The sequence below is a fragment of the Uloborus diversus genome, chromosome 2 (assembly GCF_026930045.1).
Source record: "Uloborus diversus isolate 005 chromosome 2, Udiv.v.3.1, whole genome shotgun sequence".
Classification (NCBI taxonomy): Eukaryota; Metazoa; Arthropoda; class Arachnida; order Araneae; family Uloboridae; genus Uloborus; species Uloborus diversus.
In genome coordinates, this window is record NC_072732.1 from 141592399 (window position 1) to 141612584 (window position 20186).

Here is a 20186-nt window from a genome sequence, read left to right on the forward strand (position 1 = left end):
ACTTTCAATTCCTTAACCTTGCACCTGATTTTGAACATTTTTGCAATTAGAAGTATGCATCTTGGACAAACAGTTGCAAAAAAGAAGGTCTTGTTGGTTAAAACGAAACACCCTGTATAATCTATGTACACACAAACCTGTTTTTGTGCGGTCTTTCTTTTTGTACAATTTTTTTGTGTGATTTCTTTTTCCCGCGATATATGAAACTTTCAATCAGATTGGGACTCAATTGACGAAATTATTTATGAAACAGACAAAATGTTTTTTAAAATGAACGAAGTTATCTTTAAAACGAACAATTTGTTTTTATGAGGTTCTTATCCACTGCACAAAAACAGGTTTGGGAGTATTAAATCAAGTGGTATAATTTTGTAGGGCTATCTGAAGTTTGTATTAACTGATTTAAGTATCATTTTATGTTCCTCAGCATTAGTTTACCAACCATTGTTTTCATCATTTTATCTGTGTAAACATATAATATAAGGGTCATTCTCCAGAAAACGTAACTTTTGAACGCAAAATATTTTTCAATTTCGAAACCTTTTGTTTTCTTTTTTTTTTTTTTTTTTTCATTCTTACAAGAAAGTGTTACCTTCTAGAAATAACCATAAACAATGGCCCAGCTAAGTTCCAATTATTTTACTCATAAATAACAAAAATAAAAATCATAATTTTTCATATTATGACATACTATGTATATGTTCACGTTACACAAATTGTACTTAGTAGATTACTGGGAGTATACCCTCAGGAAAATTGATGGGAACATCACTGCTTTTAAATAAACAAGTTATTAAGCAACAAAAACAGTCACACAAGGTGTATGACACGCCACGAAGGTTGTGAACCAAAAATTTTCTAAAAAAAAAAAAAAAAATTAAAAAATTGTTGTCAGGTTTAAATAGATATATTTTTGATGACATTAAAAATCATCGTTAAATGAATTGTTCCCTAAAGTTTTTACTGTAAAAGCCGTGTGACAGAAAAGTTACACTTTTTGAAGAATGACCCATAAACATAACTGCGGGCCCACCCACTAAATTAAGGCACGAGCCGCCACTGGCGGGAAATGAAAAGAAGCCTAATAGTTTCGATTATTCAAGGGGGGGGGGAAGCAAAAATCTCAAGCACACGAGAAACGTTTATTTAATGCACACCTATGCAAGCTAACGTCTAACAACAATTTCCCATATTATATTAGATAACTGAAAGACGTCTAATTATGGCATAAATATCAATTTTGTCCGGATAGAAAGTACAGATGCACAGAATAATAATCTAGAAAAAAACCTAAGGCCTAGCCATAATAAATCTTAATACATGCTTTTAATTGCATGACCGTTGTACTGTCCAACCACAGATTGCATGGAATTTTCAAACCTCCAGATCAACGAATCTATGTGAATAAGGGGGGAAAGTAAAAATTTGATGCGCGTATTCCGCTCATTTGAATGAGACTCTGCTTCTGCAAAAGCTGACATCGCTAAAAAATAATAAATTTATCTATTTCCGGCTGTAAAACGGTGTTTGTCATTCCATACAATCCGTGGTCAGACAGTAAGCATAAATAAAGGAACATGCTCTTTTTCAAAATAAAAAAAACAAAAAGATACAACTTAATATAGTCACACCCAAGAAAATGTTTCACTTACTTTCATGCATATTTAATTGTAAAAATCTCATCATAATAAATACATTAACACATTACTCATTACTACATTCTTCAAGCCATTTTTTAAACCACGCACGAGGTACAGGGAGAATCCTTGTCGACAAGTCTTAGAATGATATCATTTAGCGCCAAAATATAGGGTTGCCTCCCGTTTATCTGTCAGGATCGTTCCTGCATTGACCGATTTCCGATAAAAAAAATACATACATTAGGATATGATTTTTTTTATATGTATAAGAAAATTTAAAGTATTCAAACTTGATTTTTTGCAAAATAGAATACTTTAATGAAAAGAAATGTTCAGAAACTGCTTTAAATGAAAATCTCAAGTAAAACTACAATCTTATGTTAACTGTTTTCGTGACCGGCATATTTGTTTACATACTGCCGAGGACGAAAGGAAAAATTTCGTGAAAATAATTTGCTATGCAAGTGGGCAGAAAAATTATTATAAACGTAGCTTCTTATTTTATCGTTTGTTAATGACTGTTTTATTTCTCGTCTGTACTTTATGTGTTACCACTTGCTTCAAATAAATTGCGAACATTTTAAAATCTTAATTAATAATTTTTGTACTATATTATTATTCATTTTCAGCTGATGCTATAAATTTGAAAAGAAATGTCTTCTACTCCTTCTCATGCGTCAGAAAAGACAAAAGATTTGGACTTTAATGAATTAGCTCAAATGTTAATTGGGCCTAATAAAAGGATTAGTGATAAAGTAATTCTACCCATTAGTCTAGCTAATCAACAACTAAAGTCGAAAGAAGAATTAAGGGTTGAAGCAGTTTTTGAGAGTTGTACATTTAAAACAGTAACAAGTTGTGCAGCTGGTAAGATTATACTATATTTTCAATTCATTACAGTGTTAGGTCGTAAAAAAACCCGAGATTTTACCTTTTACTGTATATATAGGCGCGGATCCAGAGGGTGGGGGGAGCATGACCCCCAAAAGCTACCAAATATAGCCTAAATCAGCGTTTTTTAGGGCTTATATTTTTCGAGATTTTTGCCGGAACCACTATTTTTGCCAAAAAACTGCACTTTGCCCCCACCCCCCTTCCCCCAGGCACGTAGCTAGAACTTTGTTAAGGGGGGGTCGGAGGTTGCACGAACTTCAAAAGAGGAGGCATGCTAAAGCAGAATTAGTAGCTCATATTTACGTTAAAAAAATTAATTCAATTAAAACTAATTGTGAAAATATGATAATTAACTACAATTAATTAAATAATTGAAATTGATAGAGCAATTAGTTAGAATTAGTTAACACAAATTTTATATTAAGTGGCAAAGAAATTATTGTCAGTTTATAAAATTAACATTAAACTAAAAGTTATCCCATACTAAGTTTCCAAACATGGATAGAAAAATTCCATCACATAAGCTTCCTCTGGTATCTAGTCTTTCAAATGCTACCATTAAGGCGCGGATGTGACTGGCACAGGAAATTTTTATGCCGAGTTTCCACCAAATGGAGACACTTGAGCTCTCTGCGATGCGAAACTGCACTAGGGGGTTAATTTTGTAAAGGCAAACGAATTCCTGAGAAGGCTTTTACCTGGTGAGTAATGGAATGTATAATTAATTAAATTAAGCATCTATGCATTTTTATTTTAACAACATTTTGGAAAAAACGTAAATAATTGCTTTTTATAAATATTTTTTTTATAAGGTCATGAATGATTCGAACATTATTGGCAATTTTCCTCCGATGTTTTCAATTTGATGCTTCATTTAAAAGATCAAGAGGAGGCATTGCACCCACCTATCTCACCACCAAACATGAGCTCTTTATTCTACTGATACAAAACAACTTCTGTACAAATCAGTATTTTTCAAATTAAAAAAATAATTGTAAACAACTACATTCAAAATGGCAATATGCTCTGTTACGAACTATCATGACAACATTTGATTATAACCTGGTTACTTTACTGTCTTTATTAGCAGTAAGCAAGTGTCAGATTCGAAAATTTCATAATTTGGAGTCAAACGTCAAATTTTGGTCATTAAGGTAGTCTTCGTCCCGTTTGCGATAATACAGCAGCATCAAATTAGATACATTTTCAACAATATGTATGCATAAAGCTAGCCAATTTTTGGAAACAAAACTTATAGGTTTCTTATAGCCTCAGTTTGAAAATTTTTTGCTCCTCAGTCATCTGATGTTCCAAAGTCTAAAGACAATCTTTTGTAAAAACTGTTAGAATAATTGTGCTTAAAAATCCAGTAATGATTTAAATCAATCTTCCAAAATTAATATAACAATAATAATGCTTCTGATTCTTTCATTTTCAAATTGGTATAACTTCCATTCTAGGAGCAATTTTGTAATCATTCTGTATTCTCGAAAGCATATCATATTTTATAACGTAGTTATTGACTTTTTTTTTCGTTCTTTTATGTGATGTTAGTAAAATATATTCTAGTGCAAGTATAGCAAGTAAGTTTAACTTGAAGAAATTAAGAGTTAAAAAAGAAAAAAAATATAGAAGTGAAAAACACAAGAAAATTTACCTTGCATTCATCTTTTTTTAATTATTTACTTGTAACGCAGTAAATAGCAGAAATTTTCACCTGGTAATTTATAGTTAAATGCACACGTCCGTTTTTGTTACGTTTAATGCTACCTTCGCAATTTACTAATGATGGCTGCATAGATGCTTACTAAATAATTCCTCAATGCAAAGTTGGCAAATAACAATCAGAAAATTTATTCCAATAAAGCAAATACAAATATGCTTTACTTGAAAAACGGAACAACATCGAAGAAATATTTTTTTTCTTCAGTAAAAAATGACTAACGACTCTTCTCTTGGGACCATAGACTCACAATTCAGTAAGATTTAAAAGTACGAATTTCAAATAATTACTTTTAGATTGCAAGTATTAATATGGCTGAACTTGCAATTTCATAAACTGGTCACAGTGAAATATTCGAGCAATTTTCAATTTCATTCTTCGCTTTATAAAATTTTGATACAGCGAAAAGTAATTTCGTTGCATCAACTTCAAATTTTATTTATTCACTTATTTTACCTTCAAACACAAATTCTTCTTGGGCATTTAATATGTTTCATGGTCATGTTTAAATATTGGGTGCAAAAACATCCATGAAAAATCTAGTTTGTTTCTCAGAAAGGAGAGAGAAGTTTCTTAATGTTATCTTGAGCTAAAAATAAGACACAAATGTTCAAAAAAAAAAAAAAAAACTAACTTTTTTCAGGATTACAGTTCAAAAGTTGTAAGCTTCTGGGGACATAAGTAATCTATTATTGTTAAAAATAAATTGAAAGTTTAAATAAAAGAAAAATAAAAATATAAAATGAATCATCTCAAAAATATAAAGAGCAAAAATTAATTAATTAATAATTAATGTTCATTTTTTCTCATCCTCGAACACACGAAATGTGGAGAATTTCTTTTCTTTCTGAACTCGATTTTTAAATAGGAAAACACCCACATTAATACATAAAATTGTTTGTATTGTTAAGAAAACTTTAAAAGGGAACTACAACTTACCCAGTTTGTGTTAACTTAATTTTCTTCTGATTACAAATTTGTTCCAGATATATTTCCTATATGTGTGTGGTAGAAAAATATGGTGTGTTAAAACAGAAAATAATAGGAATTTCAATTACTAATTCAGCAGGGATGCACCACACTCTGGCTGTCCTTCGTGCAGCATGTGTCTAGGAAATCAAGTCCAAACGGGAAAAGAGTCCAAACAAAAAAAAAAAAAAAAGAAAGAAAACCACGCCAATGAGACAGGGTATGGTGAAAGTGACAATAAATGTTTGTTTTCAATTACTTTGCCAAAGGCAATCTGGTGGATCAAGGGAAAGGGGCCGAATTTCAAGGTCACTACCCAGCTGATTTGAAGAAAAAAAAAAAACCGGAGATTCATCATTTTCGGATGGAGAACGCGACACAGCAAAAGATAGGCGGCAAGAAGGAACTGCAGTTTCACGAGGTTCTTGTGTTCTGAATTGTTTCGGATGCGGGAAAATTGCCGATTAATGGGAATATTTAAGGGGAAAATACCGGAATTCATAAAACTTTTCTCTTTTGAAAAATTTTTGTTGACGTGAGGTGTAACAACTGACAAAAAGCAGCCGGTAGTCTTTCAAGAAGGGGGGGGGGGTCCAGACCCCATGGACCCCCCCTTGGCTACGTCCTTGCCCCCCACCCCTTTACTAATGATGAACCCCTCCAAAATTAGAAACTGGATCCGCACTTTTTAATGAAACAAGGCAAATTTTTGTATTTTGTTGTTTTGTTGTGCTCTTTACTACGTTAAAAAACATAAAGTTATTTTAATCATTTACGTTATTACCTTTCTGTTTCTGGTATGAAAGCATGATTCCGTGGTTGGCAGTTTTTTTGACACATGGAAGTTTTAATCGTATTTTAAACTGATGCAAAAAATTTCATGTTGAAAGCTATCAAAAACTTCTAATTTTTATTTATTGTACAGTCGACTCCCACTACAACATGATTCGACTTACACGAAATGGCTATAACGCGAATTTTTCACGAGTAACGAATTTATAGCCAACGTGAATTTGGAGTCCACAACACGAATTGTTTTTGAAGGAATTATCGGCTTCGTTATTGGTTACTAAATACTGATTTCAGGAATATTATTACATTCTTTTAGTATCACTGACGGTGAAAGTTCCCTAAAAGATCATAACTTAGTTTCAATATTGAAGCTTGCAGAGTAATGTCTAACTAAAGTAAATATTATGAAAACAGATGCTGCTCTTGTATTGTGGATTGAAGAGATAAAGAGGGGCTGTTTTCATAAATGGAAACATTATAAAAGAAAAGGCAGAAAGGGCGTATTTAAAAATATATTAGATAACAATCTGATAATGAAGACTAAATTATCATCCCATTGATCATTCATTTTGTGCACCTTAAAGTATTTCATGTTGAATAAAACAGCTTTTTTTAATTTTTCACATACATACAGCAAAAGTTTAGTTCTTTATGTAAGAAACACTATAATGTACAGTTGTGGGGATGTTTATAAGTGCCTAAAAGAATTTGGTATGTTTCTAAAAAAAATTATATGTGTATATTTTTCCACAGCGTGAAATTTTAACTTATGCGAGAAATCCTGGAACGCAGTCCTCGCGTAAGTCGAGACTCGACTGTAATAAAAGTTATGCTACATAACTTTTATTATGAACGTCCGAAACAATGCATTAATGAGAAAGTTAGTATTAGAATGCGGTTAATTCAGGGGTGATTGTGTTCCAGTTATGCACCAAAATTTGGGTAATTTTTTGTGTTTATATCGCTCATTTGAAAGAAGAGTGCCATAATACGAAGAAAGGAAATTTTACAGGAGAAGCATTTGAAGTTTAACTCTTCCAGGCAATTTGCTGTAAGAGGAGTAAGTTTGCTGTGCTCTCCAGTGGTTAATATATTAGAACAAAAAATCCGTCATTATTTTCCAAAGAAGATAACGTCCTTTGAAGCCCTTTAAGCAAAAAAAAAAATTATAATAATAATCATACTGTGGCACTCTTTTTCCAAACGAGCGATATATTTTCTGTTATGTCCAATACTTTTAATCTCTCCATCGTATTTTTTTTTCTTATTCAAAATTTTCGCTTATTGAGTTGGTAGTTATTAGTAATTTTCATCATGTAAACCTGTTAAAATGCAATTGTAAATTTTTTTTCAATAAATTCTTTTATTTGCCATTTTTATACTTTTGGTGCATTGATTTTGAAAAATACAATCGTTAGCATTCAAAATGAGAGTTGAATTGTTCTTATTTTTTATGCTTACCACACTTTGTTTAGAGGCAAATAAATGAAATTTCTTTTTATTCTTATCAAAATCATAAATTATAATTTTAAAGTGAAAAATCTGTGTTCTTCATAAGTTAAACCCTCTAATGCTGAAATATTGATCTAAAAGGATAATTTTTCTTCTCTGTTTTTATTTTTAACTACAAGAAAAGTTAAAACATTCGTTCTTGTACTTTCTGGTATTTTAATTAAGTATTTGTTATTTAAAATTATGATATCAGCTGATGTTAAGTACATTCCAAGGGCGCCCCCCCCCCCCTCCTTTGAAGTAGAACTTCCTTGCTTTTAGTACTTTTTTTCTTTTCAAAAATGTAAAAACATTTTTTCTCCAGCAATTAATAAATAAGTTATTAAAAATGTCAAATATTAATAACTTTAATCTGTACTGAAATCTGTTTTTATGGGAAAAATATCTTAGCCCTCCCCCCATTAAATATTGCATATGGGCGCCCTTGGTACAGTAAATTCGCGATAACTCGAATAGTACTATAACATGAAGTTTTTATCAAGTCCTGATTCCTTTGTCCTTAATTCCATGCTAATTATGCTCAATATCTCAAAGTTAACTTCCTTTAACTCGAAGTTTCTTCAAAGATGACTTGGATTTTTTTTTCTTTTTTGAAAGATTAAAAAAAAAAGAAAAATATATATAATTCAAGTGACTATGAGAGAAAAATTCATTCACACAATTCCTACAAAATAAATCTCTAAAGCAAGGAGAACACCTGTTGAGCCAATGTGCGATAAAGGCGTTACACATGCCGAAACGAATATAGCTTGGTTTCTTTTGTTGTACTCTACTGTTTACACTTAGGCATGTTGCTGGACTAGGAAGTAGAAAGAAGCTAGACTAGTTGCCAAGTTACCTTATTGTACCTTTATTCAAAGGCTGACTTAAGTTAAGATGCGTTCCCCTTCGTTCTTCAGTTCAATCATTTGCTAATAAGTTCCCGAGAGAAAGAGAGTTTTCTTTCGATGCCTAAGCGAAAGCTAAAACCTTGGAGTTAGAAAGTAATGTCAATCTTATTTAAAACATTGAAAGGAATCCAACAATCAAAAAGAAAGATAATGCATTCAAATATGGCACCAAATACTCTGTCAAGGATATTAAAAGAGAAACTTCAAAAGCAGTACAAATCCATGAATCTGAATTTGAAACGAATGAAGATGTGCACCTTTCCTGAAGTAGAATTGTCTCTATTCAAGTGGTTCCAGGAGTATCAAATTCAGGACCACGCCATTCCTATAAGCAGATGTTTGCTGCGTGAGAAAGCAATGAATTTTGCTATATTACTGAACATACAAAATTTCCACACCAGTGCTGGATGGCTGGAGAAGCTCAAGATCAGACACAACTTCGTCTTCAGAACCCTCCATGGAGAAACTGTGCATATTGTGCCTAAAAACGTATGAGTTCTGTAAATTTCATGGGTGGATACAGAGGGGGGCCATGCCCCCCCCCCCCCGAGAAAATTTCAAGAATGGTTAAACTCCCCGTTTTGTGCAAAAATGTAAAAAACTTCCCTTATGATGCATACAGTCTAACAATAAGGAAACAATGAGAGGGGGGGGGGGGCATCGCTACCCTGAGAAAATTTCAAAAATAGTTAAAAACCTTTTTCAGAGTTGAATATTTAAAAAAGTCCTTATTATTCCTCAAAGTCTAACATGAATATAAAAACAACGCCGAGGAGCCATAAAACCACACTGAGGAAGTTTCAAGTCTAGTTTTTAAGCCTCTTTCCTCGCTTAAATTGAAAAAAATATTCATTGTAATTCATGTGAAGTCTAACATGAATGGAAACAATGCCAGAGGGAGGGCATTGCCACCTCAGGAAAATTTTAAAAATATTAAGTGTATACCAAATATTTGAGTTCATTTAGTACTTATGACTGCGGTGTCTCCCACAAAGCGATCAAGAATAGCCGTATGGTTTCCAGTTTCTTTAGAAGGTACGCATATTTTTTGCTCTTAATGGCAGATAAAAAAATAACCACGATTTTAAAATCTAGAGAAAATTTCTGTGTAGTTTCATATGTAATTCGATAGAAAAATATAGCATTTTGAGAAATAGATAGATTTACATCCCCAACAAGCCAATATCTCGATACTGGATAAGACGAAAACTATTTTTTCAGTCCCTGATTTAAGAAATGTTAAGTTATTTTAGTAATTAACAATACACAGATTAACTATATCGTATGCAATATTAAGTTGAAACTACAGGAAATTCCAATTTGAGAAAAAAACATAATCTCATTCAGATCCGAAGGTTTTGTATGATATAACGCTTTCGTGTTGTTCTTTTTCATATTTTAAATGTGTTTCATTTCAAAACCTTAGTTTTTCTAATTTTCAAACTAAAAGAATTTTGCTCACAAATTTACGTTGCAAAAAACCTACGCTTATGTACATTAGAAATAAAAGCAGCTCCTAGCTTAAGCTTCAAAGAAATTTGTACAGAAATTTTTAAAGAAACACTTTTTATATCTATAATATTTTTTAAATATTTTTTACTAGCCTGTCAATAGATATACTACCTGGTTCAATATTCCATCCGAACAGACGAACGAAAATTTGTTAATAAAACGTTAATAATAAAATACATTTAATGATTGCGCATTAAGTTAAAGTTAGATTTAAGTTTTAACCTGGCTTTATGATGTGCTATGTAATTATTCTTCATCCCCTTTTTAATATGGTCGTCTACAAACTGCGTTTAAAAAAGTAACTTGTAAAAGCTTCCATCGGAGGGTTCCCCACCTCTCCTTTTCGCCAACATCGTTCAAGATCGGCCTAAATTTTGTTTTAAGCGTCTCAGTTTCAAAATGTTTCTGGGGGAAGAACTCCTACCTCCCTAACATCATTGAAAGTCTTCAAAAACAACGTTTTTGGAGCTCAATTTCGAAAAATTGATGGTCCTCTAAAAGTTACTCATGAATCATGGATTGCCTATGTTTGCAATTTAAAGAGTTCAATTTTGAAAAAAAATTGCAAGAGGACCTCAGAATCTCTTCAACCCCTAGCTTTACCAAAGATAGTCTAGAAAGCGTTTTTAGGTCTATAAATTAAAAAAAATTTCCTGGGATGGGCCTTTTAATCTCTCCTCCCCTTAACATCACCAAAAATCGTCTAAAACAGCCTTTTTAGAGCTACAATTGCAAACAGTTTCCGGGAGAGCGCTCCAAACCTCTTCTCCCTTACCATTAACAAAGATAATTAGAATGCATCTTTAAGACCGTAAATTACTCGCAGAAAAATTTCTTTGTGTGAGCCCTCGAATCTGTCCTCCACGTATCATCACGAAAAGATCGTATTAAACAGCGTTTTTAGCTCTACAATTGCAAAAAGAAAACAGCCCCGCACTTAACGTTATTGGAGATAATGTTTCGCTTTCAAGGTTTCAATTTCAAAAAATGGTCGGGGGAGAGGGGGAGGCTCACACCCGAGCCCTTAATGTTACGAAAGACAGTTAAAATGCATTTCTAAGATTACAAATCAGAAAATTTTCCTTTGATGGGCCCTCAAATCTCTCCTCTCTTTAACATCATCAAAGATCGTTTAAAACTGCATTCTTAGAGCTACAATTTTGAAAAATATGCAGGGGAGCACCACCGAACCTCTTCTCCCCTAACATTCTCAGAGATCGTCTAAAATGCGTTTATAAGACTACAAATTAAAAAAAATTTCCGAGGTAGAAACCCCTGTACCCCCTTTACTTCGGAGTTAATGTTATACTTATGGTTGGTTCTTATCGGATTCCTCTCAAAACAGAAGTCCTATACAGTCGTTTCAGAAATTAACAGTACTGATTACAGGAATAACACTTTGAGGCGATGATATATGCACACGTTTGTTAAGCAAAGAGAAATATTATTGGAAAGGTTACAGCCTTTATGTTCAACTTGTGTCGCCTAGTGAAAATTCCTAAAAAATGCTCTGGTTAAAAGGTGGGCTCTATATTGACATTTGTAAAATTTAAAAAATCATCATATTTTTCCAAATGGCCTCCTCCAAAAGTTCTGTCTGGATCCGCCCCTGGTAAATTTTGTCTGTTATATGTACATATTAATTAAAATGTTCGATGATTTTTAATATTATAATGTCGAAAACTGAAACTAGCGGTAAGTCGAACTTCTGATAAGTCGAAGTTTTCTGACTGACCCTTTAGATTTGAGCTATTGAGAATTGACTGTATTTATTCAGTATGTTTTTTAATGTTTTTTGTTCCCTACAATCAATAAAATCAAAAGAATGTGTTTGGATGCATGCTGGAGTATGAAATGAGAATGGTGAACTTTCGAATCCTGGACCCTCCCCCCCCCCACCCCTTTGAGAAATTCCTGTCTATGCCACTGGTTAAACGAATTAATAATTATGAAGCTAGTTTTAAAAAAAATACTTTTTAAAGCATTACTTTTAAGTGAAATTTTTCATAAAATTTAATGTGCATTTGAAATATGCTGAAGACTTTACCTATAAAACTTGCCTTTCATGATTTTGTAAATATCAACTTGGGGATTTTGGCAGTTTTTGACAGTTTAAGCCAGCTTTTGACTTTTAAACCATTGTTTGGCACTTGTCATGCAAAATCCAATTTTTGACATTCAAAACACAACCCTGCTTGATTCATTATTTGTACTTTTTTGAAACTAATTGTTTAACCCTATTCCCTTTGTTGCAAATACTAAATTTTTCTTAAATACTCTGTAATGTGTATGGGGCAGCTATATTTTAAAAATGGTCATGTACGTTTTTGGTAAAGAAATTCCTTGCCTTTCATAGGTATGGATTGATTAGAGCTAATCAGCTATGTGAGGTCACAAATTAAATTTTTATTTTTGACCGTTCCCTTGCAGCCTTTTTAACCCTATTTTCTTCAGCAATTTTATTTGTGGAAAAATTTGAAATTATTTTTAGTTAAAGTTCTTTCTTTCTTAAATTATCAATATTGCAATTTTAATCTCTTTCAGGATTTGCATTTGGAGCATTTATGGGTTTGGTTTCAGCAAGTATGGATCCCAATTTAAGTGCCATAGCTCCCGAAAAACAAACTGTGCGAATGATTTTAACAGATTTTAAAGTGAAGACGTTATCTTATGGTAAAAACTTTGCCATGATTGGTGCTGTATTTGCTGCAATAGAATGTAATATTGAAAGTGTAAGTAAATATTTTATTTACTTCAGTCATAATGTACTGCATGGTACTCTTATTATGTCATTGTGCAAACTAAAATTTATGTTTTTTAGCTGAATGACATAATATGAAAGGTTAGTAAAGAATTGTGAAATTTTATTTTGAAAAACATAAAATTATCTTGAGGAGTCTAACAATTGAATGAGGTTCATTGTAAAAATATAACAATAAATAGTTCTTAAATTAAACTGAACCACCTTGTGGTATCAATGAAAAATTATGTACTTGAGGTTATCAAGAAAAATGAAGATCTAATAGGAAACTAATTTTAATGCTTTTGTTATGTTGAGACAAGTGGTGGTATAAGTTGATAATAGCACTTAATTCAAACACCTTTGTTTACAAAACAGTTCTTGCATCATTCAAACCTAATTGCAATAAATTATAATATACTTCAAACGTAATTTTATTTCATAAGTTTCAAAAAAAGTGCCTATAATGTCTCAATGAACTGTAAAGGGCTTTATTCAAAAAAAAAAAAAAACTGCAACAATAGAACTTGATCATTTAGGCTAATTGAAGCATTTGCAGTCAAATGCATTTAGAACTTTTTCACACTTTGCTTCAAATACTTGATATGTTGCAGAAGCAATGTGGAGAAAAAGTTTAAAGTGCCATTGTCATGACAACTAGATAGGGAACATGGTACAGAGTGGGAAACTTATTTGGCTTTGACATGCAGATTCTAAATACACGGACTATGTCACGGATGCAAAAACCTCTAAAACTAAGGTTCAAAAATTTAACTCTCTCTACTGTTTGTGCATAATTCCTGTGCTTTAACTCATCTTTTATTAAGTATTCATGAGCAAGTTCAGGAGAGAAAAAAATTATTATCTTCTTCATTACAGCATAGAGGGAAAAGTGATTGGAAAAATGGTACATTAGCTGGAGGAATAACTGGAGGTCTTATTGGATTAAGAGGTAAAAATATCACAATTTTGAACGTTAATTTAGTACACAAAAATGGAAAGGATAACTACTAGGAATTAATCATGTCAACTATTTCGTGCTTTAAAATATAGTTTTTGCTGGCTAGACCAGTTTAGATAAAATATTTAAGCCAAATTTGACATCCATCTAGCTTCTCTGCCTGATTTACTTGATTCTGCAGTGAAACTTTTTAAACTATTTCCAATTAGTATGAAAAAAAAAACAAGGTTCATACGCTCCCTTACAAACTCCTGCTTTTAACGAAAAGAAAATAAGGGCCCTTAATACTCCTGAATTTTGCTATTATCTCCTTACAAACTCATTTGTTTATTCTACAAGACCTTAAAGATTTTCTTCTATCGCTAATCCAGTACGAGTGATTAAAGTATACCCAATTTTACTCAGTGGCGGATCCACAGGGGGGGCGATTGGGGCGATCGCCCCCCCCCCCCAACAGACTTCGTGGTTTTTTTTTTTTTACTATTAGGTTGCATACCAAAATAAATCGTTTTTGTTTGAACACTTTCTGAAGAATAATCTAATTTTTTTCAAATTCAAAATTTATACATTAAATTTTTTTCATTTATGCTCAAAATTTAAATGATAAATGTTAAAAATTGAAAGCGTATTTCCTTCTCAGCGTTTGTTTTATATCGTTCGAAGGTGTAATCATTCCTGCATATTTATAACTGGTGCCATACATACGTTTTATTTTTGCTCCAGGGGGGGGGGGTATTACATATTCCCTTAATTTGCGATTTTTTAGTTGATTGATATGAAAATACGGGTTTTTTTTCTCCTTTATCTATTTGACAAATTAATTTATTTTATATATAAATGTGAGTTGATGAAGTCAGTAGCATTTCTACGGTGGCGCGGATGGGTTTGCCCCAGGTGGCACCTGAAATTGATCTTCAACTTTTTTTAAAAAATTTAAATGCTTCAATTCTAAAAAAAATTCCCCAACATTTCAATTTATATTAAAAATTATTTTGCAGGGCGGGGCTAAGCCGGGTGACACCCCCTAGAGTGTTGCACTAAAATGAATATGAGAAATTTCGATGTTTCAATTCTGAATTTTATTTCCAACATGAAAAAAAAAAAAATATTTTTTCTATCAAGCATATTGGTCTCGCTAGAAGGGCATTTGAGGCGGCTGGTACTCATATGGAGTGGGGCGGGGGGGGGGGGCGGAGACAACCAAAACACATGTAAGAGTTCCAGAAAAATGTAAATACCAACAGAAATTCGCATATGTTTTATAATCTCTCAAATGCATTGGTATCAATACGAGGGAAACGTTTATTTCGGATGATATCCCTCTCGGGGGGGGGGGGGCACAATTTCGTTTTGTTTATGAATATTGTATGAACTTCGTTTCTTTCATCGAACATTGAATAAGGTTTTTTTCGCCTTCGGTTGATGGGGAGGGGTGAGGGGTGATAGCCCAGATTACCACCCCGGTTGACATCCAAGTTTGCTACGCCACTGATTAAGTGTAATTTAACAATGCTGTAACAGAATATGGTTTTTTAACAGATCAATTTTTTTTTAAATTGTTAAAAGATCTTTTCTGTCTCTTGTATTTCGCATTTCCTAGTAAAATCTTATTCAAACAAAAGTAAACTACACTTAACACGTTTTATTTTGATCCTAAATTTATTTTTATACTGGTTAAATAGTGGAAAATTATGTTTTGTATAGCGAAAATTAACCGCTTTATTTGCTTCTGGTTCTATCATAAAAGCAATTTTTGTTACAAGATTTATTTCGATATATCTTTATTTAAACTTTTGTTTCGCGTTTTTTACTGCCGCTATTTGTAGTTATAGTGAACTTTGGTAGTTGCTTGTTTTCATTTTTTCTGCAATCATTAGACATTATTTTTATTCAAAAATGTATTACCGAGGAGATTCATAGAAATGCCTCATAAATCCATGTCATATCGATCTCTGAAAATCCGACGTTACATTAGAATGGTTTTTTTTTTATTCCATAATAGGATGAGAGAAAATATATAAAAAATGGCGATATAAGGGAATGTATTTCCTTTATTTGTAAGACTCAATTTAAAAGCTCAAGAATGATCTTCGCAACGAAATAGCTTTTGTGCGTCCGATACTTTTGAGCGCATGTGAGAACGGATGGGATGGAATCATAGGCGGCTCGTGGGGGCAACTGCCCCTCCTTTTCAAAAACAAAGGGGCACTGCCCCTCCGTTTTTCTAACTTCAAAGTTATAGATCGACTGGAAAATGCTGGTGCTGATCGATTCACGTGTTTAAAGAAAAAAGAATTGACTTAATAAGGGTACTTTAAATGTTTGTCACGTTTTTTGATGAAGATTAAATTGGAGCTTTGAATCGAAAGAAGGAAGTCTACTGTTGATATTTGTCTCGAGATTTCAAGTCGTGTCCCTAGGTTTTTTTTTTTTTTTTTTTTGAGACGATCATTTAACCAACAACAAAAATACCATAGCCCAATTTTATAAAATTTAAAATAAAATAATAAATAAATAAATAAGGGCGCTGCCCATATCCCCCTCCCGCGACTTCTCTGACCACCCCCCCAAATTTTTTATGGACCAATCGCACATGGATAAAATCGCCCCCCCCCCCCAAAACAGGCCTCTGGATCCGCCACTGATTTTACTGAAGTTCTTCTATTTTTTCATTTGTACAGAAAATCTGATTTTTTCGTTAAAATGTTTTTTCCCCACATCCGAATTTTTTTCCAAATTTCTGACGACTATGTCGATAATTATTAATATAACATCTTGTAGACTTGTTTAAGTACCATTCTGAAGTTATTTTTGCTTTAATAAATTCTTTTATTTGCCGTTTTTAAAGTTTTGATGCTTGCATTTTGATTAAAGCAATCTCTTTGCATCCGATATGAGAATCGAATTTTTCTGATTTTTGATGCTTATTATGTTTTTTTTTAGAGGGGGGTAAAGAAATGAAATTTCTTTTTATTCCTATAAAAATCACAAATTTAAAATTTTCAAGCCAAATTCTGTGTTTTTTATGAGAGTCAAAAAGTTAAAACCTAAATTGCTGGTTGAATTTGATTTTTGCGTCAACCATGTCAATTGTTATTAATAATACGTTTATTATAGAGAAATTTTAGAAATTGCAATTCTAAAATGATTTAAATAAATTCTTTTATGTGCCATTCTTTATACTATTAACGCGTTGAGTTTGAAAATTGCAATATCTTTGCATCTGCCGTAAGTATAAGATTTTTTGCATTTATGATGCTTACTATGCCTTGTAAGGAGGCAAAAAAATTAAGTTCATTTGTATTTTTATTAAAATAATCAAATTGAAAAGTTGTTAACAAAATTCATGCTCTTTGGGAGTGTCGAATGTCAGAAAGTTAAGTACAGAATCACTGGCTCTGAAATTAATTTTTGTTTCAACTTCATGAAATGTTTTAATACATATGTAACATCTGTAGTTGGCAGGGTTATTTTTTGATTTTTTTTAAATTTAAATGTTTTTTTTTTAAATTTTGTAGGTATTAATTAATTAACATGAATAAACACAACACATTTTATACAATAGATGAAAGATCACCTTAATAGCTAAACAGTGGTACTACTGTTTCCTAAAATTATAATTTTCATACTTTTTAGAATAAAAATTCTTAAAATTAGTCAGTTTTCTATGTTCATCAGCATAGAGTCACACAAAAGTTTTGAAATGGTTTGCAAAATTTTGATCTATTTTGAAGTTTAAAATAATTTGTAAATTATTTTCAAAAGGAGGTCTAATATTTAAATTGAATTTTCTGTATTTCAAGCTGGTATGAGTAACCTTATGTTTCTATGCCAAAATCAAACACCAGTTTTGCCGAAAATTGTTGTGTTTGAAGTTTATCCCTTTGTATCCGGGGCATTCCACGGTATTTTTGACATTTATGTAAAGTTCGTAACATGACCTTTTTTGCATAACTTTTTAATTTACTGTTTGATTAGCATATTATTTTATTTTGATCTTTTCCTACCAACACACCAGCTCAAAATAAAATAATTTGCAAATCAAACGGTAAATTAAAAAGTTATGGCAAAAAAAGGTCACGTTACGGACTCTACATAATGTCAAAAATACCGTGGAATGCCCCATCCTGTAAATATATCAATTATTTTGATAGTTGGAAGTTATTTTGGCTTGTACTACTTTCAGTTGGTTTATTATAGTTCTTATTTTAGCAATTATTTTATTTTTTAGTTAGGAAATTGTTTGTTGGTGATTCTATTTGAATTTCATTCTGAGACGGCTCAAGTCTAAGAAGCAATGAATGCATATTTTACTATAAATTTAGTATGTCTGTTGCATTCAATGTATTGTATGAAAGTAAAAATAAATGTTAAGAGTTGTAGGTACATATTTTTTTCTGAAATAGGTTTTAAAAAATGCATCTTTAAACAAAAAACAAGTCCTTAAAATGTAAAATGAACTCTTGCAAAACTCCTTGCTTTTAATTTTCAAAGTTGAGTATGAACCCCGAAGAACTCTTAATTTAACTCTGTTCCCACGTCTAATTATTTGTTTCATATTTTAGCTGGAGTTAAAGCTGGTCTAGTAGGTGCTGCTGGATTTGCTGCATTTTCTACAATTATCGATTATTACATGAGATCATTTTGAAGATTAATTTCATGTGCTAAATTAAGTTCATTGTATTACTTTTAGACATGAAAGTAAGCAATTTTGTTTTTTAAAAAACTTTGTACATAGTTTTCAAAATAAAACTTATATTGCTTTTGGTTGAAGAATTTCAATTAAAATCTCCTTTTAAGTTAGAATTCTAGCTTAGTATTATCAAAAAGTACTGAAAATGTTAATAGACAAAATTAATATTTCTCTTCTCATGCGAAGTTCATTCGTGTAGCTCCAATTAATGAAATTGAAAGTCTTTCTTTGAGCTTGCTATTTTTTTCTGAATAAAAGGACAAGAAAAGATTCAAACAAATGTTTATTATTTCATCAAAAATAGTTATCATACAAAAAAAGTGAAGTACAAATTAAAAGCAACAGTTAAATATCATTTATTAAAATACATTTAAATACATTAATACTCTTAAGAAATCTAGATTTACTGAAATAATGGTGCTAGAGGCCTTATAATATGTACCAGTTCAGTATCAAAACTTAAGAGTTCAGACAACTATGTGATGTGAACGTTTAATAAAATAAAGAAATAAATTATGTATAGTATACCAAAATATCCTTAGCTTCTATAAAACGAAAATAAACTTCATATTTATTAAATGCTTATTTTAAAAAAAAAAAAACAGCCCAGGACCATGCATGCCAAAAAAAATTTTTTACCTGAAATTATTTTTCATTAGCATATATCTGATTTTTCAGTCCCGTCGCTGAATTCGTTAACTTGAGGAAAGAAAAAATTATATTTTTGGAAGAAAAAAATATGTGGCAATAAAATAATTAAATTACACTTTCAGAGTCAAGTAAGCTCTACCTAGCTCCGATTGTTAGCTACAGCATTTGTGTTCAGCATCTTCTAGTGATTTTCATGTATTCTCAATTAAAATTATTAGTAATTTAGTGCATTCTGACATGATGCCAATTTTGCTGTTTTTCATAGCCATGACATTTCTGTATTCTTTATTCTATTTGGGTCGTATGTCTAAATTATACTTCTGTATGTTTAATATTCACTTTTTTCTTATTTTTTTAAACATCTTTATAAAAAAAACTTAAGATTTGACGATTGTTGCAAAGATAAAGCCCTCAAACTTGGTAAAGAAAAATTCTTTAACAGACATCTTTTACGTGACTAGCTGTAATGGTGTGCTTTAGTTTATAAAGTATAGAAACTTGTGTTAAATAAGTTTAAAATGTATGATATGAAGAATTCTTTTGAAAATATAACTTTTGGCGCTCCTTTGATGAAGAATTATCACTTAACACCATTATTTCAAATCTGAGATTGTTTAACACTGAATAAAATGCTAATAGTATCGTTACAGCTTGAAAACAGCTAATATGTGACCACTTTCATAATACTTATTAACCAAAACTACTTAAGAATATCAAAAATTAAGTACATTTCACTCAAAAAATAAATATAAAAATATATACATTTTATCTCATTAAGACAATTTGATTAAAAATAGTTATTTTATTATTATATCACATTTGCAGAGAAAATTTGATATTTTGTGCTTTTCTTCATGCTTTTAACACTTTACTTGAATGTAAAGTTCAGTATCATTAGCAACTTTATGAAAATTTACAACATCCAACTAAGATCTTTATATCGTGTACTTTATTGAGTACTTCGTTAAGTTTTAAGCCATTTTAAACTTGTTTGCAACTGTTAATCAGCTGGACTAGTACAAGGAAACATTGAAAACGGCAAGTTTAATTCTAATTGGTATGTATCCAAGTATTTATTTTTCACCTTTTTTCTTAATCCTTCGTACACTCGAGCTTTCTTTCATTAACCTCTCTTATATTTCATCTTCTAAAATTGAGGCCTTGTAAGCAGGGTTGCAGTCTGAGGGAAAATGACTGGTATCAACTTTA

At 31.5% G+C, this 20186-nt stretch overlaps 1 protein-coding gene across 2 annotated transcripts; it reads left to right on the forward strand.

The window, feature by feature from the left end:
* Positions 1 to 2050: 2050 nt before the first annotated feature.
* On the forward strand, positions 2051 to 18394 carry LOC129216057 (mitochondrial import inner membrane translocase subunit Tim22-like). 2 transcript variants are annotated; one of them, XM_054850201.1, is made up of 5 exons: positions 2073 to 2128; positions 2270 to 2507; positions 12477 to 12664; positions 13552 to 13624; positions 18199 to 18394. In XM_054850201.1, exons 2-5 carry the CDS (start codon positions 2294 to 2296, stop codon positions 18279 to 18281), a joined length of 558 nt encoding a protein of 185 aa, XP_054706176.1. In that variant the 5' UTR covers positions 2073 to 2128; positions 2270 to 2293; the 3' UTR covers positions 18282 to 18394. The 2 variants fall into 2 exon arrangements, with proteins under 2 accessions (XP_054706175.1, XP_054706176.1); XM_054850200.1 differs by having other exon boundaries at positions 2051 to 2507.
* Positions 18395 to 20186: the final 1792 nt, after the last annotated feature.